This window comes from Delphinus delphis, chromosome X (assembly GCF_949987515.2).
Source record: "Delphinus delphis chromosome X, mDelDel1.2, whole genome shotgun sequence".
Classification (NCBI taxonomy): domain Eukaryota; kingdom Metazoa; phylum Chordata; class Mammalia; order Artiodactyla; family Delphinidae; genus Delphinus; species Delphinus delphis.
The window spans coordinates 98,934,219-98,960,056 of record NC_082704.1 but is presented as its reverse complement, the minus strand read 5'-3'; the positions used below and the strand labels follow the sequence as shown (position 1 = coordinate 98,960,056).

General features: G+C 36.4%; 1 protein-coding gene across 1 annotated transcript in view; it reads left to right on the top strand.

The window, feature by feature from the left end:
• The window catches only part of DMD (dystrophin), a 2,124,682-nt gene that overhangs the window by 582,385 nt on the left and 1,516,459 nt on the right, over positions 1-25,838 (top strand). Inside the window, exon 12 of the mRNA XM_060001925.1 lies at positions 13,181-13,331. Coding sequence (XP_059857908.1) covers positions 13,181-13,331 — 151 coding nt within the window. The remainder of the gene's footprint in view (positions 1-13,180; positions 13,332-25,838) is intronic.

The following is a 25,838-nucleotide window of genomic DNA, read 5'->3' as shown; positions in this document are numbered from 1 at the left end:
AATACATTTTTTTCTTCTAATCATGTTAAAATAAGAATTCCTTGCAGATCAAGGTGGTTCAGGAGCCACTAGCAACAACATCACGTGAGGCGTAGTCAAAAATGCAGAATCTCAGCCCTCATGCAACAGAATCAGAATCTGTAACTTTATGAGAGCTCAGGTGATTCCTAAGCACCCGATTTTTCTATCAACTGAGGTGGGCCAAACATATTAACTACTTTCTCAGAAGCTCCAGAAATGATGCTGGTGATGTCACGTCCATTCCTCAAATGTTGACATGGAACAGCAAGATTCTTGTGAAAGAATATAGAATAGAGACAGTGTGAGAGTATTGACAATTCATTATTGGCCTAATAAGCAGCAGTTATTAACATACAGTAAGTTGATCAGGTTTAAATCGATATGGCCAGCCATGACAGTCTTTTCTGTAAACAACACACAGTTAAAATGTGGACAGAGGGTGGGGGCCCGGGTCAGTCCCTGGTTGGGGAGCTAAAATCCCACAAGCCACGTGGTATGGCCAAAAAAAAAATGTGGACACAACTTGTTCCGATAATATAAAGTATGTGACTCTCATAGTTTAAATTATAAATAGGAAAGCCAAATCTCTGGAATTCAGAGAATTGAGAGTAGCATTTTTTGGAACACTGCTTTTTCAGAAAGATAAATAATGATAATTAGAAAATTAAGCTCAATCATTCATTCATCCATCTAACTAACAATTCTTACCTCCTGTGTTCCCTGCACTGTTTTAGATACTGGGGAAATATCAGTGGACAGAACAGACTAAATCCCTCTCTTATTGAGCATGCCTTGTTCGTGGGAGGAGACAGACAATTAAAAAAATATGTAAAATATGTATATCATAGCAGATGGCATTAAATGATAAAAAGGGGGAAAAAAGGCACGGGATAGATTTAGAGAGTGAAACGTTGTGTTACTGTGGGTACATGGTCAGTTAGGGAAGGCCTCCCTGATGAGGTAATATTTAAGAAGAGGCCTAAACGAAGGGAGGGAATGTCCATGCTAATAGCTGTGCCAAAGGGAAGCAAATGGCAAGATCTCAAGGCAGGAGTGAGCTCAGCATGTTTGAGAAACAATGTGTCAGGTAAAGTGTTGCTATTCTCATTTATGGCTAGAAAACTGATTCAAATTAAATCAGTGGACTGTCTCAACAGGAGCAGATTTAATGGAAGTTGACGTTTTTATAATCTTAATTCTGGTATTTCTGATTGGAAAAGTGTATACATTTTTGTACTATATTGTCTTATGTCTGATTGATAAGTGATATTATTTATGCATTCAATTAATATTTATTGTATGTCTCGTATATGCCAGATATTATATAGTAACATAATTTTTGAAGTTGAGAGTGGGTTTTTATTGCATAAATTAATATGATCTTAGAGTGTCAACATACCCCATTTTTACTAGTGATAATTTAAACAGACTTCCAATCGTATTTAAGAGTCACCTTTGGTTTGTGATGACATCTGAGAGTTTCTTCACCCACTTTGTAAGTATTTAATCAGGAAGATTGAATTGAGTGTTGCCATAGTGTATTTGCCACAAGAATCTATTGCATCCAACTATGCAGCTTTTTTATTATGTTACTGTTACTATATTGAATTTATGCTGTCAAAATGCAAATAAATTTGTTTGCATTTTGAACTTTAATATTGCTCTGGATAGTTGAAGAATCTCAGTAATTAAACTGTTGTTAAGCTATATGGATGGAGGAATAAAATAGCATCAAGATCCAAGTGGAAAGGAAAGTTTGGTTTGATTTTGTTCTCAGAGACATTAAACACTAATTCACTTTTGAGATTTATTATAAAAAACCCCGGTAGTCCTACATGATGTATGCCCCTCTTCCATTCCAGTTGAAGGAAGTGGCTGAGGTAGCATCATCCCCTGGCCCTTGCTTCTCTGTGGTCACTGGGAAAGTGGCCCCATTCATGGCTACTTTAGTCTTGGGGGATTGCTAGGTGCTTCATCTGACAGAGCTCCCTTTTGGAGGTGAGGTGGCAGAAATCAGGACCCAGGAATGGCCCAAGTTGGGGCCCCAATAAGTGACCCTCCACACCTTAAGCTGGTTTACCAACATCATCCTCAGGATACGGGTGAGCCAGGACCACATGGGCCTCCTCTTTACTCAGAGTTACTGGCAAATAAGAAGACAGACATTCCTGGAACTCATTTGTTAATTCGGTAAATCCCAATACAATCCAAAAAAAAAAAAAAAAAAATACAGTGGTGCATTTTTGTTTCACAGAGTCCTTTTTGAACACAATACTGTTTTTCATATTCCATTCAGTGGAAAAATAAATACTAAATAAATACGTTTGATTTTGAGGGAGGATTGAAAGTTTCATTTCTGTTGTTGGAAGAGAAACTTTGCAGGTGAGTTCTTTCTAAAATATTTATTGTGAGGCTGTAGAATAAAAACTGGCCTCCACTACCAGGTTGCAGGGTATAATAGAATGGTAAGTGTGAGAATTAGTGGGAGCTTTCGAAAAATGTGCCTGACCTGTTCTCCTTGCTTTCTTGCCTGGCCCAAGATGTCAGTGTACCGATTGGTGGGAGTGGTGGTGTTGTAGAGAAGAGCATGGACACATCTGTTTTGGGGGAAAAAAAAGAAACTCTTCATATGATTCTGTTAGACCGTTGCCTCACTTCATTCTCCAATGGAAACTCCTACTACACTAGTGCCTAAGATTTAGAGACAGAAGACCACTGTCTAGTGTCAGGCTTTGCAGCTGGGTCTTTTAAGGTGTGGTTAGGAGTTGGAGGAAAGAGGATGGCCTTTTTAAGGCAAGGAGGTGCAGGGGAGCAGGAGGAATTAAGCACGTGCACAGATTCTGATGATAGACTTTAAGAAATTTAGTATGGGAACTGGCAGATATTGGTGGTGGAGGTGGTGACAGTAAAGGTGATCAAGTAGAAGTGACAGTGATGGTGAAAGTCTTATGCATTTGGGAGTCATTACTTTATTGGATTCTTAGTTTTAAGCCTTATGTTTCACAGGGCATTCAGTGACCTTTGATAAATGTTCTAAGCCTTGAGAGTTGAAAAATACTCATGTGCTTTATATGGCCCATTCATTACTTCCGGACAACAGAAACCCTTTATGTATTTGTACATATGTGACTGAAAGTTTTCTTGAATTTATCAATATTGCTTTTCTGTTTTAAAGCAATGTTTGCTTTTTTTGCCTGGAATATATCAGATTTTCTGTTTCTTACATTTAATGAAACATTATAAATATTTAAAATGTCTGGTCATTCATTTTACTTTGTCACCATATGTTTGACGGGAACCGGGTCTCAAAGCGTATGGTGGTTTCTGTCATTAACGTAAACCTTATAATGTCCCCTTGTTTTGGTGAGAAGAAAGAGTAAAATTATCTATTAATGACAAAAATCTAGAAAATCCCAGTAAATGACCTTCTTTTTTCTTCTATTTTTCCTTCTTGATAATCACTGACATAAATGAAATGAGGAATAGATACAAAAGTTATCTCTAAAAAAGTATCATTTGTACAGGTAATATAGCATAATGGTGAAGCAGACCCCAGGGCCACAATACCTGATTCCCACTTTCCCACCTCCCCTTGCTTGCCTTTTGACTCAGGTAAACCTTTGTTCCCCCATCGGTAAATTTGGGCTAATATCAGTTCCTGCATCATTAGGATTAATTACAGTAATACTTTTATTGTCTGACAAATGATGAATATAATTTGTTACTCACAAATAAAATTTTATTTATAAGTCCCAAATTGTGCAAGGTCAGAATTACTATTTAATAGATAGTGTACTACTTATAAAGTATTATTAGTTTATAAATAATTGGGTAAAGACATTTTTATTTACCATAAACTTATGTCCATATTATCTCCATGCCTCTGGTTAATAAAGTGGCCATGCTGCCTGGGGTCAGCTACCAAAACGTTTGCCACTTGTCATCATCCCAGGGCTTATGTAAATATTATGCCTGAGTCCTGAGAACCAATACAATAATTTTCAACCCTGGGTGTTCATTGGAATCACCTGGCTAGAGATAAATTCCACTAATTCACCTTTATGTGATAATTTGAATAAAAACTGGACTTAAACATCACCTTCAATGGCCACTTTATTAATAGAGTAAATGAAATAAAAACCCATATACGGGGATTTATAGGGTTTATATAGCTACACGTTTAAGCATATGTCAGAATTCTTGGAGCATCTGGTTGCGTGTAAGCAATTCCTGAGGTAAAATCAGAACTCTATAATCTATTCATTAAAACCATTTTGCTAAGATTTTCAAGCCAACAGTTTAAATAAGTGAATAAATTAATTTTAGTTTTTATCAGTGTGATTTTAGTTACTAAATGGCATGTAGTTTAAAAATGTCTTGTTAATTCAGTTTCTCTAATTCACACTGGCCAACTATATGTTTTATTGACAACTTAAATCATGGGATTGTATTGTGAATTTATAACATGTTAATTGAACATCGCTGGTGATTCTTTTGTAATCTAGAAATTCACAATAATACTTTACCTTCTTCTGTTAGTTGTATTTCTTCGTTAAGAATTGCATATAAACAAATAATTATGAAGTCTAGGAAATTGGGCTTGAGAACTTGTCTTCCTAAAGGGTTTACCATTCTTGGTAATTTTGTAATTTTTAACTGTAATCCCCTAGGATTTATAAAGTCTGTACTTTTACATACATGATTAATTTTTTGTAAGTATTTTTACATCTTTTTTATAATATATTAACATAAAGTCCAAGAAACACTCTTAAGAGTATCAAATATCGGCTGAAATTAATAAAAACATGTACAATTTTGGCATTTATAAGTTTGTGTCTAGAGAATGGAAATATCAAAAATTGCTGTTCATATTTATTGCTAGATTCCTTAACTCAGAATATCATTCCTTATAAATATTGCATTGCATAAAGAAATGGTATGGTAAAGACTTCAAATAAGGATTTTTGCTGTTGTAAATCCAATTATCTGTTGGTTTAGAGTTGTGCTAATACTGTAGCCAGTAGCCACATGTAGCTATTTAATTGAAATTAAATTATTATAGTTAAGTATAGGTAAAATTTCAGTTTCTCAGTCACACTAGCCATATCTCAAGTGCACAGTAACCACTCATGGCTATAGTGGCTACAGTATTGGAGAGTGCAGATCTACAAAATTTACATTATTGTAGAAGATTCTGGACAGTACTGGTTGGGGAATAAATGCTTTCCCAGGGTCCAACAGCATCTCTGTAAAGCAGATCCTATGTTTGCATTGATTTCTTTCATGTTAAGGAAGCTAATGTTCCTGCAGTGGGTGTGAGGTGAGAGACAGATCTCCAATAAAATTATTTAAAAAACGGTATACCTTAAGATGCCTTTTACTGTAACTAACAAATAGCTCAACTCAAAGTGGTTTGTAGCATTGCTCCTTAAAGTGTGATCCATGCACCAGCGACATTGGCATCCCCTGGGCATTTGTTAGAAATGAAGAATCTCAGCCCTCTTCTCAGACCCACTGACTTAGAGTCCGTAATAAGACACACTCACCACGTGAGCCATATACACATTAAAGTTTGGGAAGCAATGGTTAAAACAATAAGGATATCTATTATCTTATTACAATAAATTTACAGGTGGGGTGACTCGAGACCATTAAGTCTGTGACTCAGTTGTGCCATCAGAGTCCTAGCTTCTTTCAGTGTATTGGTTTTGCTAGTCTCCCTCTGTCCACCTATGCTTTTTACAATTGGAAGTTGGCTGCAGCAGTTTGTAGTATCATACCCTGCATCCTTCTGCCTCTAGACTTTGTCAGGACCATCTCCTGTCTGGAGCTATTTTATTACAATTTGCCTACCTCCTCTCTCAAGTGCCAGTCATATTTATGCTCCATTCTCCTTTTGATTTTATGTCCTTTTCTAAATGACCACTTGAAAACCATAAATTGAAACCAAGAAAAATGCAAACTCTTTCCTTGCCTGTGGGTGGTAGATTTTTATTTTATGAATTTGATAAATTTCCCTAATTTATTTGCATCTTGAGAATGTTAGTTGGAAATGTGGACTGACTTTCTCATTTTAATAGTATTTTAGGTTGAACAAAATGAAATTGTCATTTTCATGGAATAAAAACCTCAAGTACCAGCAACTTCATATGACCCAACCTAATACAACATTTTATCCATGAAGAAGGAAAATAATTCAAGGTTAAGAGCACAGACTTGGGTCACAGTTTACCATTTATATACAGACTTAACATGTCTGTGAGACACGTTGGGCAAGTTCTTTAACCTTTCCAAGTTACAGTGTCCTCAGAAATAAAATAACAGTATTAGCTACCTCATTAGGTGATAATCAGAACCAAATGTAATTATTGAGTGATTTTCAAAGACAAGTTAATCATGCTCCACCTTCACAATTTCTTTCATTTCTGCACTTGTCTTTATCATTATACACTAAATACTTTCCCTTAAAATAATCATTTTTTTACTTTTTACTTAATTTTCATCCTAAGCTATATGATTTCATATATACATTAAAATCATATGTATGTACACACTATATATAAATATATATGTACACACACGTAAGCTCTGTGTGTGTGTACACACACTCGTGTGCATGCACTAAGACATCCCCCAAGGGGATAGGATGATGTTATTGGTTCAGGAGCCACACTTTGAGAACCATTGGTCTAGAGAGGAAAAGCAGGGGTCTATTTGTCTGGGAAACACTGATGTAATTGTACCAGTCATTAAAATATTGAACCACACAGGCTGCACACCAAGTGTCCCCATACAACATCTGCCACCCAGTTATGCCGGCCCCTTCTCCAAGAACCTTCAATTACACATTCCTACATTCCACCTATAAAAGATGCAATACCTGACAAAGTGCTTACTGGTATATCCATTCTTACTGGTTAATCTCTGACTCCAGGTTTATAAGATGAAACCACTATTAAACATAAAAGATTATTCGAGGTTCAGACTTCAGATTTTCAGGCAGAGCTCAAGAAATTTCCCAGAACCCATGGATTAGTGTAGGGTATGACATTGTATAACTCTCCCACACCTTATATCATCAAGCTGTATCGGCCTTCCTGGTCCTTTCTGATGCCTCAGGACGTTTGCACAGGTGATTTCTTCTATTTAGAAAATGTTTACCCCTTCCTCTTCACTACTTCCTCTTACTTCAGACTTTAGAGTTATTCAAATATTAGTGCTTCAGAAAAGCCTTTCCTTACCTCACAGACTCAGTTCTGTTACTCTCATTTCATAGCATGATCACAATTACAATTAACTAATGGCCTAATGAGCTCTATATTATCTATGGCCCCCATCCTCAGAATGTAAGATCTGTGACTGTAAGGGGCTGTGTGGGTCTTTCTCACCTCTCCATTCATAATATCTAAGTACTCAATAATTTTACATTTAATAAGTGTATGACTCAGTTTTTTAAGTCTCAACTCTCAGGCTATGTGTTGTGTAATGACACCATTCATAATGAACCCAGGTCAATTGGAGCTGCTTTTATGTCTCCTCTGAATGTATATAAATCTAATTATAATGATTTCCTTGTACTATTAAAATTGTTGATGTATGAATTTCCATAAAGGTCTCTAAGCTACTTGAATATAAGGATATTTTCTTTTGTCTGTTCCTAACAAACAGGAGTTTCCAGCACAGATATGGAACTCAGTGAATATTTGTTGAATGAAACGTCTGTGCAAAAGTAAAAATATATATATATATTTTTTTTTTAAATGAAATCCCTTATTAACACTAACACATGTGTGTTAGACTTGAAACATTTCTTCAAGTATAAGTAATAATGTGGGATTTTTTCCTTAGTTTATACATTGTGAGATTTTTAGCTCAATATAACAAGAAACGGGGCAGGAAAAACAACAAACACAAGGAATGATATTGCAGCCAATTTTCATGAAATCTTATTATCAAGTCAGTTCTCAAGGGATAGACTAAACGAATAAAGTAAAAGATTTATATACCTTGCAATGTCAGGATGGTGTTCATTGCCTAAGAGACTTAAACTAGCAACTTTTGAGTTTTTGCTTCCACTTAAATGGATGCTTCATCTATGTTGTTTCCCATAAAAATAAAACATCTACTTCTTGTGTTTGATAAATGAAAGCTTGTTCTCATAGACTTTTGATTACAGTGTGCCTCAGGAGACATGTGTCTCTATAAGGTTAAAGGTGTAATGGTAAATTGTATAATCTAAATTATTTTAAAACACTCTCAGTTATGTGTGTATTTTGTATGTTTAAACATGCAGACTATTGGAAATCTCTGGTAAAGATTTTATAAATCAGAATAATAAATTTCTAATTGGAATTATGTCCTCTTTATTGACATAAAGAGATCAGTGTGCAGTATACTATGGTTTTCAAAAATGCTTTAAACATGCCTTCATGAAGAATATTTACCTTAAAACAGGTACTAATACTTCTCATTTGAGTCTCAACTTTTTGTTGAATTAATGGATGAAATAACCTAATTTTTTTTTCTCTTCAGGGGCATTTTATGGTTTTATTTTTTAACAGCTTTATGTTTAACATCTTTATTGGAGTATAATTGCTTTACAATGGTGTGTTAGTTTCTGCTTTACAACAAAATGAATCAGTTATATGTATACATATGTTCCCGTATGTCTTCCCTCTTGCATCTCCCTCCCTATCCCACCCCTCCAGGCTGTCACAAAGCACCGAGGTGATCTCCCTGTGCTATGCAGCTGCTTCCCACTAGCTATCTACCTTACGTTTGGTAGTGTATATATGTCCATGACTCTCTCTCGCTTTGTCCCAGCTTACCCTTCCCCCTCCCCATATTCTCTAGTAGGTTTGTGTCTTTATTCCTGTTTTACCCCTAGATTTTTCATGACATTTTTTTCTTAAATTCCATGTATATGTGTTAGCATACGGTATTTGTCTCTCTCTTTCTGACTTACTTCACTCTGTATGACAGACTCTAGGTCTATCCACCTCATTACAAATAGCTCAATTTTGTTTCTTTTTATGGCTGAGTAATATTCCATTGTATATATATGCCACATCTTCTTTATCCATTCATCTGATGATGGACACTTAGGTTGTTTCCATCTCCGGGCTATTGCAAATGGAGCTGCAATGAACATTTTGGTACATGACTCTTTTTGAATTATGGTTTTCTCAGGGTATATGTCCAGTAGTGGGATTGCTGGGTCATATGGCAGTTCTATTTGTAGTTTGTTTTTTTTTTTTTTTTTTGCTTTTGGAAAAGTCTGTATTTTTATTTATTACATATATTTTTATATTCTTTTTTACTTGAAAGATTTGAGGCCGATTATCAATTATGAGATGAAGCAGTATATTCTTTTTTTTTTTTTAACATCTTTATTGGGGTATAATTGCTTTACAATGGTGTGTTAGTTTCTGCTTTATAACAAAGTGAATCAGTCATACATAAACATATATTCCCATATGTCTTCCCTCTTGCGTCTCCCTCCCTCCCACCCTCCCTATCCCACCCCTCCAGGCTGTCACAAAGCACCGAGCCAATATCCCTGTGCCATGCGGCTGCTTCCCACTAGCTATCTACCTTACTACGTTTGTTAGTGTGTATATGCCCATGACACTCTCTCGCCCTGTCACAGCTCACCCTTCCCCCTCCCCATAACCTCAAGTCCGTTCTCTAGGAGGTCTGCGTCTTTATTCCTGCTTTACCCCTAGGTTCTTCATGACATTTTTTTTCTTAAATTCCATATATATGTGTTAGCATACGGTATTTGTCTTTTTCTTTCTGACTTACTTCACTCTGTATGACAGACTCTAGGTCTATCCACCTCATTACAAATAGCTCAATTTCGTTTCTTTTTATGCCTGAGTAATATTCCATTGTATATATGTGCCACATCTTCTTTATCCATTCATCCGATGATGGGCACTTAGGTTGTTTCCATCTCTGGGCTATTGTAAATAGAGCTGCAATGAACATTTTGGTACATGACTCTTTTTGAATTTTGGTTTTCTCAGGGTGTATGCCCAGTAGTGGGATTGCTGGGTCATATGGTAGTTCTATTTGTAGTTTTTTAAGGAGCCTCCATACTGTTCTCCATAGTGGCTGAACCAATTCACATTCCCGCCAGCAGTGCAAGAGTGTTCCCTTTTCTTCACACCCTCTCCAGCATTTATTGTTTCTAGATTTTTTGATGATGGCCATTCTGACTGGTGTGAGATGATATCTCATTGTAGTTTTGATTTGCATTTCTCTAATGATTAATGATGTTGAGCATTCTTTCATGTGTTTGTTGGCAGTCTGTATATTTTCTTTGGAGAAATGTCTATTTAGGTCTTCTGCCCATTTTTGGATTGGGTTGTTTGTTTTCTTGTTATTGAGCTGCATGAGCTGCTTGTAAATTTTGGAGATTAATCCTTTGTCGGTTGCTTCATTTGCAAATATTTTCTCCCATTCTGAGGGTTGTCTTTTGGTCTTGTTTATGGTTTCCTTTGCTATGCAAAAGCTTTGATGTTTCATTAGGTCCCATTTGTTTATTTTTGTTTTTATTTCCATTACCCTAGGAGGTGGTCAGAAAGGATCTTGCTGTGATTTATGTCAGAGTGTCCTGCCTATGTTTTCCTCTAAAAGTTTGATAGTGTCTGGCCTTACATTTAGGTCTTTAATCCATTTTGAGCTTATTTTTCTGTATGGTGTTAGGGAGTGATCTAATCTCTTACTTTTACATGTACCTGTCCAGTTTTCCCAGGACCACTTATTGAAGAGGCTGTCCTTTCTCCACTGTACATTGCTGCCTCTTTTATCAAAGATAAGGTGACCATATGTGCGTGGGTTTATCTCTGGGTGTTCTATCCTGTTCCATTGATCTATCTTTCTGTTTTTGTGCCAGTACCATACTATCTTGATTACTGTAGCTTTGTAGTATAGTCTGAAGTCAGGGAGCCTGATTCCTCCAGCTCCATTTTTCGTTCTCAAGATTGCTTTGGCTCTTTGGGGTCTTTTTTGTTTCCATACAAATTGTGAAATTTTTTGTTTTAGTTCTGTGAAAAATGCCAGTGGTAGTTTGATAGGGGTTGCATTGAATCAAATTCTATCAAACATTTAGAGAAGAGCTAACACCCATCCTTCTCAAACTCTTCCAAAATATAGCAGAGGGAGGAACACTCCCAAACTCATTCTGTGAGGCCACCATCCACCCTGATACCAAAACCAGACAAGGATGTCACAAAGAAAGAAAACTACAGGCCAATATCACTGATGAACATAGATGCAAAAATCCTGAACAAAATACTAGCAAACAGAATGCAACAGCACATTAAATGGATCATACACCATGATCAAGTGGAGTTTATTCCAGGAATGCAAGGTTTCTTCAATATATGCAAATCAATCAACGTGATACACCATATTAACAAATTGAAGGAGAAAAACCATATGATCATCTCAAGAGATGCAGAGAAAGCTTTTGACAAAATTCAGCACACATTTATGATAAAAACTGCAGAAAGTAGGCACAGAGGGAACTTTCCTCAACATAATAAAGGCCATATATGACAAACCAACAGCCAACATCGTCCTCAGTGGTGAAAAACTGAAAGCATTTCCACTAAGATCAGGAACAAGACAAGGTTGCGCACTCTCACCACTCTTATTCAACATAGTTTTGGAAGTTTTAGCCACAGCAATCACAGAAGAAAAGGAAATAAAAGGATTCCAAATCGGAAAAGAAGAAGTAAAGCTGTCACTATTTGCAGATGACATGGTACTATACAGAGAGAATCCTAAAGATGCTACCAGAAAACTACTAGAGCTAATGAATGAATTTGGTAAAGTAGCAGGATACAAAATTAATGCACAGAAATCTCTGGCATTCCTATACACTAATGATGAAAAATCTGAAAGTGAAATCAAGAAAACACTCCCATTTACCATTGCAACAAAAAGAATAAAATATTTAGGAATAAACCTACCTACGGAGACAAAAGGCCTATATGCAGAAAGTTATAAGACACTGATGAAAGAAATTAAAGATGATACAAATAGATGGAGAGGTATACCATGTTCTTGGATTGGAAGAATCAACATTGTGAAATAACCTAAATTTTACCTTTCATCCTCACCATGAAATTGTGTGATTGATAGGCAAGATATTGTCTCACGTCCCTGATGCCGGTATTCAAATTGAGAACGTTTAAGAAGTTAGTTCTAGGGCATATAGCCAGGCTGTGAACCAAAACCAAGCCTTTGGACTTTAAATCCATTACCCATTGGTAATAGGTAATTACATTACCCTATTTTTTTTTTTTGGAAAAAAAAACAAAAATGCATTCTTTGACTTATCTACTTCTACGTAACGAATGACTCCAAAACGTAGTGGCTTAATACAAAAGTTTATAATTATATCGTGATTCTGTAGATCAGGAATATGGGCAGGGCTCATCTAGGTGGTTGTTCTGCAATCGTGGTATGACTGGGGTCACTCATTGGGCTTCATCAGGAAGCTCAACTTCTAAGAGAGCATTTTATCCTCCAGAGTTACTTTCAAGATGGTCTCTAATCATTCAGTAGTCTAGCTTGGGCTTCCTTACAGCATGGCAGCTGGGTTCCAATAGAGAGAATACAAAAGCTACCTGTTCTCTTACAGCCTATGCTTGGAACTCGTATAGCGTCACTTCTGCCACATTCTGTTGGTCAGAACAAATCACAAGGCCACTCCATATTCATGAGCATGGAAAATGGACTCCATCTCTTGATGGCATGACAAAGAATTTTGTGGCCGTCTTTTATCACCACACATAGTAAAATTAAAATAATGGATATATAAACAAATGATTGCCAGGATATACTACTAACTCAGTTACCAGAGATGGCTCACACTTTATTTAGCATGTTCACATTTAGTTAGCTATGTGAAACTTTCTAAAAATTGGGATGTGTGAACTATAATAAGTTAAAGAAAGAATAACTTCAGAGGTGATTGATTATGGGCTTTATTTATTTACCTTCCTTCTTAATGTCCAATGATGCCCAAACCATGTGAACACACATTTAGTTATAAATGTCAATAATTTTACCTAGTAATAGGTTTAATAATAGTAAGTAAAGTTGTTTTGACAGAGGCAATAATAGGCGTCTTTCAAATTTTCAGTTTACATAAAGTTCTAATGGATCTCCAGAATCAGCAACTGAAAGAGTTACATGACTGGCTAACAAAAACAGAAGAGAGAACAAGGAAAATGGAAAAAGAACCCTTTGGACCTGATCTTGAGGACCTAAAACGCCAAGTACAACAACATAAGGTTAGTATATTTTATGCTATTTGTTTTCATCTGAAAAACAAACTAAGTGTATATGTGTATTACGTACATACACATGCCATGGTTTATAGATGAGAAAGAATTAAAGCTTCAATTGAGAAGAGTTTTCAAATAATTCTTACCTAATACTTTTTGTGATGTTTACTTTTTCAAATACAAAATAGCTAGGCATTTCATATTTGAAAAAAATGAAATATATTCCTGGAAGAGAACAATGCCGGCTATGTGATTTATTAAAGTTTTGGTTTCTTAGAAGAGGGTCTCTGTAGGGATTACCTGCAAATCAAATTTAAGTAATAAGGCAAGATTTTTTAAACATGGCTTTACCTTCGATTCATAAGGTCTTAGAGCAGGCCAAGCTTGATGAAAAATGAACATCTGTAACATTGCTTTCCTATAAAATATAGCATCTAATAATTTTAATATTTCCATGTTACCTTTCTTCAGTTTATTTGTACACTTACAGTTATGCTCCCTGGTTTCCAGAAAGTATTTATTGTTTCTGTGATTAGAATTTCTACAGAAATATTTTTCTTTTCAGCTTCCATTTTTAATTGAGGTATAACTGACATATGACATTATATTCATTTCAGGTGTGCAACAAAATGATTCAATATTTGTATATACTGGAAAATGACCACCACAATAAGTCTAGTTAACATCCACCACCATATAAAGTTAGAATTTTTTTTCTTGTGAAGAGAGCTTTTAATATTTACTTTCTTGTCAAATTTTAAATATGCACTATAATATTATTGATTATAGTTACCATGTTCTACATTACACCCCCATGACTTACTTATTTTGTAACTGCAAGTTTGTACCTCTTCACCCCATTCACCCATTTCACCCAGTCCCCAAGCCCCCTCCCCTCTGGCAACCACCATTCTTTTCTCTGCATCTGTAAGTTTTGTTTTGTTTGTTTGTTTGTAATGGTTTTTAGATTCCACATATACTTGAAATCATACAGTGTTTGTTTTTGTCTAACTTATTTTGCTTACCATAATTCCCTCAAGGTCCATCCAATTTGTCACAAACAGCCAAGATTTTATTATTTTTTATGTGTTTTTATGGAATATATACAACATTCCAGTGTATATATACACCACACTTTCTTTATCCATTCATCCGTCAGTAGACACTAAGGTTGTTTCCATGTCTTGGCTACTGTAAATAACGCTGCACTGAACGTGGGGGTGCAGATATGTTTTCGAGGTAGTATTTTTGTTTTCTTCAGATAAATATCCAGAAGTGGAATTGCTGGATCATATGTAAGTTTTATTTTTAATTTTTTGGAGAACAACCATACTGTTTTCCACAGTGGCCACACTAGTTTACATTCCCACCAACAGTGCATGAGGATCCCCCTTTCTCTACATTCTCCCCAACACTTGTTATTTCTTGTCTTTTTGATAATAGTGGTTTTGACTTTGCATTTCCCTGATTAGTGATGTTGAGCATCTTTTCATGTGCCTTTTGGCCACTCATATGTTTTCTTTGGAAAAATATCCAGTTCCTCTGAACATTTTTTAATCAGATTTTTTTTTTTTTTTTTTTTTTTTTTTTTTTTTTGCTGTTGAGGTGTATGAGTTCATTATATATTTTGGATATTTTGGATTTTAATCCCTTACCAGATACGTGATTTGCAAGTATTTTCTCCCATTTGGTAGGTTGCCTTTTCATTTTGTTGATGTTTTCCTTTCCTGTGCAGAAGCTTGTTAGTCTGATGTAGTCTCACTGGTTATTTTTGCTTTTGTTCCCTTTGCTTTTGTACTCAGATCCAAAAAATCATTTCCACGATTAATGTCAAGGAGATTACCACTTATGATTTCTTCTAGGGGTTTTATGGTTTCAGGTCTTACATTCAAGTCTTTAATCCACTTTGAGTTGATTTTTGTGTAAGGTAAAAGATAGAAGTCTAATTTCATTCTTTTGCATGTTCTGTCCAGTTTTCTCAGCACCACTTATTGAAGAGACTGTCCTTTCCCCCTTGTATATTTTGAGTGCCTTTGTTGTAAACTAATTGACTGTTTATGCATGGGTTTATTTCTGGGCTCTCTATTCTGTTCCACTGATCTGTGTGTCTGTTTTTTATGCCAATACCATACTGTTTTGATTACTATAGTTTTGTAATATAAATTGAAATCAGGTAGCTTGATGTCTCCAGCTTTGTTCTTCTTTCTCAAGATTGCATTGGCTATTTGGGGCCTTTTGTGGTTCCATACAAATTTTAGGATTGTTTGTTTTATTTCCATGAAAAATGTGATTGGAATTTTGATAGGGATCACATTGAATCCCTTGATTGCTTTGGGTATATGGACATTGTAACAGTATTCTTCCATTCAATGAGCATGGCATATCTTTCCATTTATTGGTGTCTTCTTCAGTTTCTTTCATCAGTGTCTTACAGTTTTCAGCATACAGGTCTTTCACCTCCTTGGTTAAATTTATTGGTAAGCATTTTATTCTTTTTGATGAAATCGTAAATGGGATTTTTTTAAAAAAGAATTGTCTTTCTGATAGTTTGTTTTCAATGTATAGAAATGCAACAGGTTTTTGGATATTGATTTTATACCCTGTGACTTTACTAAATTCATTTATTAGTTCTAACAGTTTTTTGGTGGAGTCTTTAGGGTTTTCTATATATAAAATCATGTCATCTGCAATTTGTGACAGTGTTGCATTCTAATAACCATTATAAAACTAGCTCTGGGTTTTACTGTAAGAACAAAGCCTTGCTCCGTCCATCATCTCTCTCACACACACACACACACACACACACACACACACACACACAGAAGATCCTTCATGATTGGCCCAAAATTAGGGTTGCCAGATTTAGCAAATAAAAGTACAAGAAGCCTAGTTAAATTTGAACTTCACATAAACAATGAACTTTTTTTTTAGTGTAAATATGTCCCCAATTAGTTATTGTTTAGCTGAAATTCAGATTTTACTGGGCATCCTGGATCATATCTGACAACTCTACTCAGGATTCTGTGCTTCTTGGATTTATGGCTTTGAAAGGAAATATCTGCTCCCTCAACTCATACCTCCTAAATGTGTGTCTCACCCAACTTCATTCTTTTTTTTTTAATATAACTTTTTGTCATACCTAGCTTCACAATTCTTTCATGCAGATGAAAGATACCTTTCTTTTTAAGTCCCAGAGCTGTTTTTTTATTTAATGAACTTCAGGTTCAGTGAAGAATGGGGCTGCTTTTGCTATTGTTGCAGCCAAAGCCATCCTTTGGCCACAGCAGCTTAAGATAAAACAGTTTGGGGAGAGCTATAGCTATGGCAATCCCGTCTGCTACCCCGCTGGGAAAAAATAAAGCATCAACTGCATTCTAATTTTCACATGGAAATTGTGACTAAAAGAGGTTCACTTGTCACATAGGTTTTAATTGAACATCTGATAAAGTAGTTACAGCCAGTGCTAGACCTTAAACTGGACCACTTTTTCTGTGTGATCATTCATTCATTCCTCTGGTAGACCATGTATGCATTCTCTTCCCCTTGGCCTACACTGGAAGTTGCGTGCAGACAGTTTCTGTATATACCAGTGGCTTCCTCTCTGTCTGAAGGCATTCACTGGCCACAGGAGAGTCTCAGACAGTTTGAACATGGGCAAAAAGTAGTTAGTGCTGCCAGAGCTGCCATTAACCAAGGAGGGATGGGAAATGATGGATAAGTACCCTAGAATCCTTGCCCAGTGGTGGGATGATTCCAAGGTGTCTCTCAATTCCCAGTTTCTCAGAGGTTTCCCAGCAAGACTGGGCCCCAGATGTCCATGGGGTAAACTATCTCACAGTTCTACCCGCCCATGATGTCTCTTGAGATGACTTCTCAGATAAACTATTTGTACCCAAATATTTGGCTTAGGGTCTGTTTAGGAACAAACTCAACCTAAGACAGCCTTCTTGCCTGGGAAGCCAGAGTACTATCCCAGCTTACCATTAACTAAATATGTAATTTTCAGAAATTATTGAATCTCTCAGGTTCTCCATATTTTCACTTTGGAAATAAAAGTGTTGAGCCACTTGACTTTTAGTGTTCCTTCCAGTCATGGTTTTAATGTTCCGATTAGTTTTAGAATGTGAAGCATTTCAGGCAAGGACAAGACTACAGGCTGTAACATTGAACATCAGAGGGATGGATGTCAGCATTGGATACCTGGAGTCTAAGGAGGAAGCCAGGAAGAGAGGGAGAGAAGTGGCAGAGAATGGTAGGGTAGCCATAAGGGTAAATGACTTAGGGCAGCTACGAGTAAAGGTCTCATCTGGAAACCAGGAACAGAGCATTGAGGTTAGGCTGTCTAGGGTCTTCATATTCTGCCAATTACCTGAAAGGTTTTGCACTTTGCTCTGGAAGATTTAGAATGAATGGAATGGAAAGTATCTGACTAATATTGTAATAAAATTTGAATAGTTGTCCAATACTTGAAAATGTGCCTTTTCTGATGAATATGAAATTGCTTTGAAGAGCATAATTTGAAACAAAAAGAAAGCAACAGAACTATATGCAAGTTGATTATGTAATCATTTACATCTAGGATTTATTCATATAAGTGTGTAAGGAAAAGCAGAAGGAATTGGTTTGCTGACGCAGAAAGCGAGGCCATCTTCCACCTTTAACTGTTTAAACCCACCTCACAATATATTATTTTTTTAATAAAATTAAGACAATGGAAAAACATATTACATAGCTAAGAGAAAGCCTGACAGTTGATAATTATCTTTTCTTACTTGAAGTAATTACAATGAGAAGAAAATTTTTTGACAAAATCAAACAATTTATAAAGGAGTTGAATTTATCTAAATGGGAAACATGTATGTTTTCTTAGAAGTATACAAGGAGTAAATTTTTTTTTTGTTAATCTTTCCAAGCTTCATAAAACAGAAGAAGGGATAAATGTTCTTTCTTTAGGTAACTGAATTCAAACTAAAGCCTTATTTAAATAATCACTGATTTACTTTGCAGCATTTCTTCCCAAGGATTGTTAGTGGATGAAAATAAGAAAATTTCTCATTCTGACAATGAAATACATCAGTAACCTTGGAGTAGTCATAAAGTAACTGCACCCTGCTGCATTTCCCTGCTTCCCACCTAATATAACATTTAGTTTTTTTAGCTTCATATCCTAGACAGTACATCCTCTTTATTTTTTTAAGAGATGATTACAGATGACAGAATTAAAGAAGAGATTCAGGTTTTGTTTCTGGGAATGGATTTAAATTCTGCTCGGGTCAGAGGAGTCTGGCGTGTGCGTGCCCTCTCGCGCACTCTCTGTCTCTTTCTCTGTCTCTCTCAGTTGGAGGGCATATCTTGCAAGTACACCATGCGTATTACAGATATGCTTCTCTCTGTTCTGTGGCAGCATCCTTTGCTATCTTCATTTCAACAGCATTTTATTACAAGGCAGGCTAGAAATTGAACCACTGTAAAATGCCATGGAAATAAGTCACTTTTACTGAATCTGCCAATTAGGCAAGGTGAAACGATCGATCCTATATTGGTGGTTACTATTAAATCTAGCCAGACTGTTAACTCGGGGTAACTGGAAAAAGTTCAATTTGCTGCAAAATTTGGAAGAGACCCGTCATTCTTCATAGCTATTGCTTTGGGGAAAGAATTTAGAGGTTTACTTTAGATCTGAGTCACCCAAAAGTGATTCTCTTGGGAGTGAACAAATTGAAGCTCTCAATATTCTTGTGAAGGAACACGTCAGAAATAATTCTGGTTGGTTATTTCTGTCTTAAGAGAAAGATTTTATTAGTGATGTTGATAAGGAACGAAAGGATTTCCCTAGAAGGAGTGACAATATTATTGAGGACAATAAAAGTCTTATGGGGGCTTGAACTTTCATTAATGGGAAAGCAGTTTGCTATTTTGGAGGGTATTTTAATCAAAAAGAAAATAATTGACTCGGGAATCTTGTCTTGTAGCACAGTCACACTGACATGAGGTTTAAAGCTTAGTTTACTAGCTGTTACCAGTTCTTATGAGAGGTTTAGACTTTTGTTACTAGTTACACTGACTCAGTAACAACATCAACAAAATCCTTACCATACAAGTTAGAATTTGCAGGTATCATCGTGACATGTGCACTATGTTACGACTTCAGTAAATGGTCTTTGTTAAGTACTGATTAATACAAATTAAATGACCTCTTAGAAGCTCAGTCACCTATCCTTTCCTTGGAGCTTAGTTATTCACAAACATTTGGATTGCCAAGATTGTGAAATATCTTCTTCTGGTGACCTTTAAAATGATCTAGATAGTTATGTAATGGGAAGATTTAGGTGTAATCCTGCCAAAGGATTTGACATTTCATTTCATTCCATTGAATTTTATTCCATATCACTGAACAAACACTTATTAAAGCAAAATAGCTGCTGTGAAGAATACAGAGATCTACTGTATATGGAATCTTCCTCCAGAAGCTCACATGCTAGTACATCAGATAATGACACAGAAAACAAGTGACCATTATACAAGGCATAATATGTCAGATGGCTTGAGAATGTTAGAAACAGTGATTTGTTGGGCAAAGGAAATGAGATGGGGCAATAGAAGGTATGTCACTTGCCTAGGTTATGTGCTGCACTCTGCTCACTGCTGGAGGACCACAGCCTGATCATGGAGGGTCTTGATCTGAAGACAAGCATTTGGAGCTAGTCTGTGGGCAATAGGGGTCCATTACTGATGATAAGTGAAACTGAGGAGAGTGGCAATTTGGGAAAGTTTATCTTATATTTTAGGAAGACATATCTTGTAAGATAAACTAGAGCACAGATGAACAGGAGGCCAGAATATGTTAGGAAGATACTGCGTAAAGTATATAGAGTCTGAATCAAAGCAATGTCAATGAAAATTGTTTAAAAAATGTTTTGAAAATCAACAGCAGAACCAAAGAGACTAGATTTAGGGAATTATCACAGAGTTCAAAATAATAGTTTCTGAGACTGGGCAATTGGGAGGCCAAAGTTGGATTTTTAAAAAATAGGCAATACTAAGATAGAAATGCAGTAATTGGGAGGAGCATGAGTGATTCTGAAAAGCCTGAGAATGCCATAGAATCAAGTAGTGCTTTTAGTGACTAATAAGCTCTCTTACATCTTTAGCAAGATTAAAAGTACATGTTATTAGTTACTGCTATGAAATTCCATTTTATTTCCTAGTTTTTCCCCGCGTAACTGCTTAATGAATGTTTGATGGCTATGGCAGTAAAGGTAAACAATATAATTGGTAAAAAAAATATACATATATACTATGCTACAGCCAGAGAACCAGAGCGGCCTCTTATGTGTTTCCCCAATGTCTAGCCAAGTATTTAGCACATAACTGATGCTCAGTAAATGGTTTTTGGATCAAATGCTTTAAATAGTTCTGACTACTTCTGTCACACACAGAAGCTTCATCATTGCTTCCACTCTGACAGAGACATGAAACTTACCATTTAAATAAACAGTAAAATAAAATTTGTGAGTTGGGTCAAGAAAACAACTCATATAGGTGAAGAAGGAACACATCTTTTTTTTACTGCTGTGGCCTCCCCCGTTGCGGAGCACAGGCTCCGGGCGCGCAGGCTCAGCGGCCATGGCTCACGGGCCCAGCCGCTCCGCGGCATGTGGGATCTTCCCGGATCGGGGCATGAACCCGCGTCCCCTGCATCGGCAGGCGGACTCTCAACCACTGCGCCACCAGGGAAGCCCCAGGAACACATCTTTAAAGCAACTTACATGGAGATATTATTTCTGGTGCCCTCTCACTAACTTTGGCTTTTTTTCATTCCTCTCTCCCTGTTTCATTCTCTGTTCAAATATCTTAATGGTTATAACCCTGGCATCTTTTTATAAATGTCACAGAAGATGCTACCAGCAGTCATACTTGTGTTTGTCTGTAGAAATCAAGCATGTGAGCCTTGGTTATGCGGAAAAGAAAAACCATTCAATGGAATCAAATCCTCAACTGGCTACCTACCACACATGGCCAGTTCATGAGGAATATGTGCACAGTGGACCAGCCAAAGAAACTATAGTGTCTGTAATCCTACAGCTTTGTTTTTAAATTTGTGTGAGTTAAGTTGAACTTGTGAGTTAGGTTGAACTTCCTATGAATTATAAGGACTCTTTTTTGCCCTTATGGCCTCAGTCTTAGGCTTGATCAGGTCTTTCTTGCCCCGTTAAGCTGGGCTTACAATGTAACCTTTCTTCCGAGATTTTTACTTAGAAAGGAGAGAGAAGGCCCAGAAATGTTATTCTGTCTCTTTCTTTGGTTTCCATATGGACCTTACTTGACCTTCAAGGGGCAGTGAATAAGAACCATGGGAGAAAAGCATGCATCCTCTAGGTGGGAGATGGCATGATTATATCAATAGACAGCATTATGATGAACAGGTTTCAAGAGAGAATATCCAAATAGGAAAGATTCATGAGAGAAAAGTAAGAAAAAAATGTAGTATATAAAGAAACTAAGCCATTTAGATAAAAGTAACTTGAACTTCCTGTTAATACTCAAAACCTTATATTAAACACAATTTTGTGATTAGCATTTATCACTAAGACATACCAATGTTAACATTATTTTCAAACAGTAAGAGCATATAGGAGGACCTAACTATTGTGTGTGTGTTTTTTAAAGCAAGCGTTGTGATAGTAGTGTTTCAAATGTAATAGGTTGAATTCAGGTATCACTAGAGGGGTAAAACCTGATACTCGACTGAGTACACACACAAACGCATACACAGGAGTTTTTAAGTTTCTATTCATGTGCCTTATGAGTTATAAGAAACATGTATCTATCTCTTATGCTTATATGAGCTATATTAATATCTCTTACATGAGAGGCAGTATATCACAGATTCTGAAGCCAGACTGCCTAGGTTCAAATTATAGCTCTATCACTTGTGAGCTGAATGACTTTGCAAAAGTTACTTAAGCATTTTGTGCCTCAGTTTCCCCAAGTATGAAATCAGGGTGGTGATGATGATGATGATGATGATACCTATCTTATAGGGTTGATAAAAATATATACTACATAATTGCATAAAAGCACTTAGAATAATACTTGATGCCCAGAATTATATAAATTATCTTAGCTGTTATTATATAAGACATGACTTTTACTCAAGCAAAGTTGATTTGTATGGTAATAAAATTCTTTTGGCATAAAGAAGTGGCAAGTTAATGTAAAAAGGGACAACATTACACTTTATGGTCTACAGAGTAGTGTATGCATGATACTCAGTTTTATTTTTTTTAATCTAGTTGAGAAGACATCTAATTTCCCATCAACATACTATAAAAAAGCAGCAATTCCAAGGATAACTTCTCATAATAGATAATGCCATTAATTTAATTAAAAAATAATAATGCAATCCATACCCATGTCCTTATTTTCACAGATCAACTGATTCCAGCTAACAGGTGACTAATTAGAAACTACTGAGCACTGATTCAGTAACATGGCTCAAAATGTTACAGCCCTGTTTTTTTTGTTTTTTTTTTTGCGGTAAGCGGGCCTCTCACCGCTGCGGCCTCTCCCGCCGTGGAGCACAGGCTCCGGGCGCGCAGGCTTAGCGGCCATGGCTCACAGGCCCAGCTGCTCCACGGCATGTGGGATCCTCCCGGACCGGGGCACGAACCCGTGTCCCTTGCACCGGCAGGCAGACTCCCAACCACTGCGCCACCAGGGAAGCCCCAGCCCTGTTTTAAAGTACATCAGTGCATCTACCAAAATGTAATTATCCAAGACCCCCTCATCTTAGAGATACCCAGTTTATTTTTTATACTTAATTTCTCCTATAATGCTTATTTATTAGAAGTTTCTGCCCTCTGGGGAGGGTAAAGCAAGAAGGAAAGAAAAAGACCCTATCTCTCACTTAATCGAGTTGGTCTCAGCTAAAGTATCTTTATTTTCCTGAACCAATACAAATTAATTTCAGTTCCCTTCCACAGGTAATGCAACATTAATAATGTAAAGGAATTATTTAAGTATATAAAACATTTTAGAATGCATTTTAGGGGAAAATTCTTCACAAGAAAGCCACAACTGATATGATAATATGAATTTTAAGAAAATATTTTTTCTTGAAAAATAAGTTCATGTATCTTATAACAAAATGCATGACCATAAATCTAATTTCATATAAAAGTAATGTTGAATATTTCATTATGTATATTTCTAAGGAATATAAAATTGTTAACTACAGTATACTATCATGTTATGTTTAATATTTCTGTTATGAACAGAATGATTTCTAGTAGTACAACTGGTAATACTCTGTTACTCAGTGGAACTACATTTTTCAGATAATTTATACTGGATAATATTTAATATTCCATTAACAAAGATCTAGGTCATATCTAGTGAGAATGAGAAAACTACTGAAGCACATATTTTTACATGATGTTCTGTAGTTTCAGCACACTGAGAATATTTAGTAATTAAAGATACATAATATAATTATCAAGGGTATTGGGAATAAATACTGATGCCCAGAGGAGCTATTTCCATGCATCTTAGTGTAAGAACAAAATGATAAGGCGATGATGTCAGAAATAGAAGAAAATAAGCATTACTTCACTACCTGTCAATTCTACTAAGTACTGCAGTCTCTGATTCTAATGTACTATCTCATTTCACTCCAGTACTAAACCTGTCCTGGAGGGATTTAAATCCCTAATTTGTGGATAAATAAATGTATTCAGAGAGGTTGAGTTGCCTAAGGTAACTTAAATAGTACTTCGTAGACTTGAGCTTGTCGTCTTGACCTGTCTGCCTTTGAACCCAGACTCTTTTTGTCTGTTCTGAGATTCCAGTAACTTTGATTGCAGTGGCGATCGTAGAGGCTAGAGCAAATGCAGAGAGTAGCAAAGAGATTAGAGAAGTATGGCACTCGGTCCCTCAGGCTTGGGAATATCTAGATGGAAAAGATGGAGAGACTGGGTGCATACAAGTCCTCAAACTTAGAATACGCAGTAGGGAAAGAGAACACATTAGTAGTGGCTGTGTATGAAATGCTCAGAGTCAAGATGCTTAAGGAAGTGATTTTTCAACATTAATTCTGAAGCTCTTAACTTAAAATTAGGGAAAAAGGGACTAGAAAGGGAATATTGAAGAAAATGGGCTCATCATGAGAATGGTGGTAATGTTTGAACTGGAAGATAATCAGTAGAATTGAATGTTACATCTACATACTAGCCAGTCAATGCAGATAACTTCCTCTGTGGTACACTTGAAACCTTCTACCCTAGCCCTCTCTCCTAATAATCCTGTTCTCTTCTTTTTCAAGAATTATTTTCAGGCTAATGACGTTTTGTAATTATTTATTAGATTTTCTTGGTGTTCACTTTAATTTCTGATTTCAATGGTATAACTGTATGTAGGATGTATGGATAGATGCATGCATGCATGGACTTTAGAGGGAGGAGGAAAGTTAGGAGAATTGAGGGCTGTTATTCAATGATTAGGATCTGTCACTCATGAAATATTTCCTCACTCCATGAAATAGCTCGTCTGACCATGGTAATTTTTCAGCAACGTATGAGACCACTTGATCAATTAGTTTAAAGCTACTGTTGTTAATCTCATGTAAATAATTTGGAAGTTAAAGTCTTATTTAAGGATTTAAAATGTATTATATATTTCTTCAGATCCTAAAGCTTTACTGTAACTTCAGCCCTTCTTTTCCTGGATTTCCAAAACCACATTCTATTTCTGTACATAGAATGCTTATTGGAGGATGATGGCAGCGTGAATAAGATGAGGGTAAATTAAGTGAATATTGGGTTCTTGCAGTATGGTTTAAAGTCTTTGTTCTGAATGTGCCTACATATGAGTTTTTAGAACTAACTCGCTGTTAGTATTTATTGTGTACCAGGCAAGGTGCTAACCAATTGTAGCTTATTCATTCTTCCTAACCATCTAACGAAGTAGGTACTCTTATTATCCCAGTTTTTTTTGTTTTTTTTTTTTTTTTTTTTGCTGTACGCGGGCCCCTCACTGTTGTGGCCTCTCCCGCCGCGGAGCACAGGCTCCGGACGTGCAGGCCCAGTGGCCATGGCCCACGGGCCCAACCACTCCGCGGCATGTGGGATCCTCCCGGACCGGGGCACGAACCCGTGTCCCCTGCATCAGCAGGCGGACTCCCAACCACTGCGCCACCAGGGAAGCCCTATCCCAGTTTTGAAAATTAGGAAGCTGAGGCTTGGCATGGTTGGAAACTTTCACAAGGTCACATAGCTGGTTAGCAATACATGCAGGAATCAAACTCAGAAAATCTGATGTTAGATCCCACACCTTTAAACATGCACATATTTTTGTCACTCTGTCATCCATACTATGTCCTTTTCTACTTATATTTGGAAAGATGTAGGGGTACATTAATGGTCAGCTCTGTTTTTAAAACAGTTTTCCACATTTACTGAGCCCCCTTCCTGGGATTGGTAAGCATTGGGTGCTTTTTAAATCTTTAAAACATGA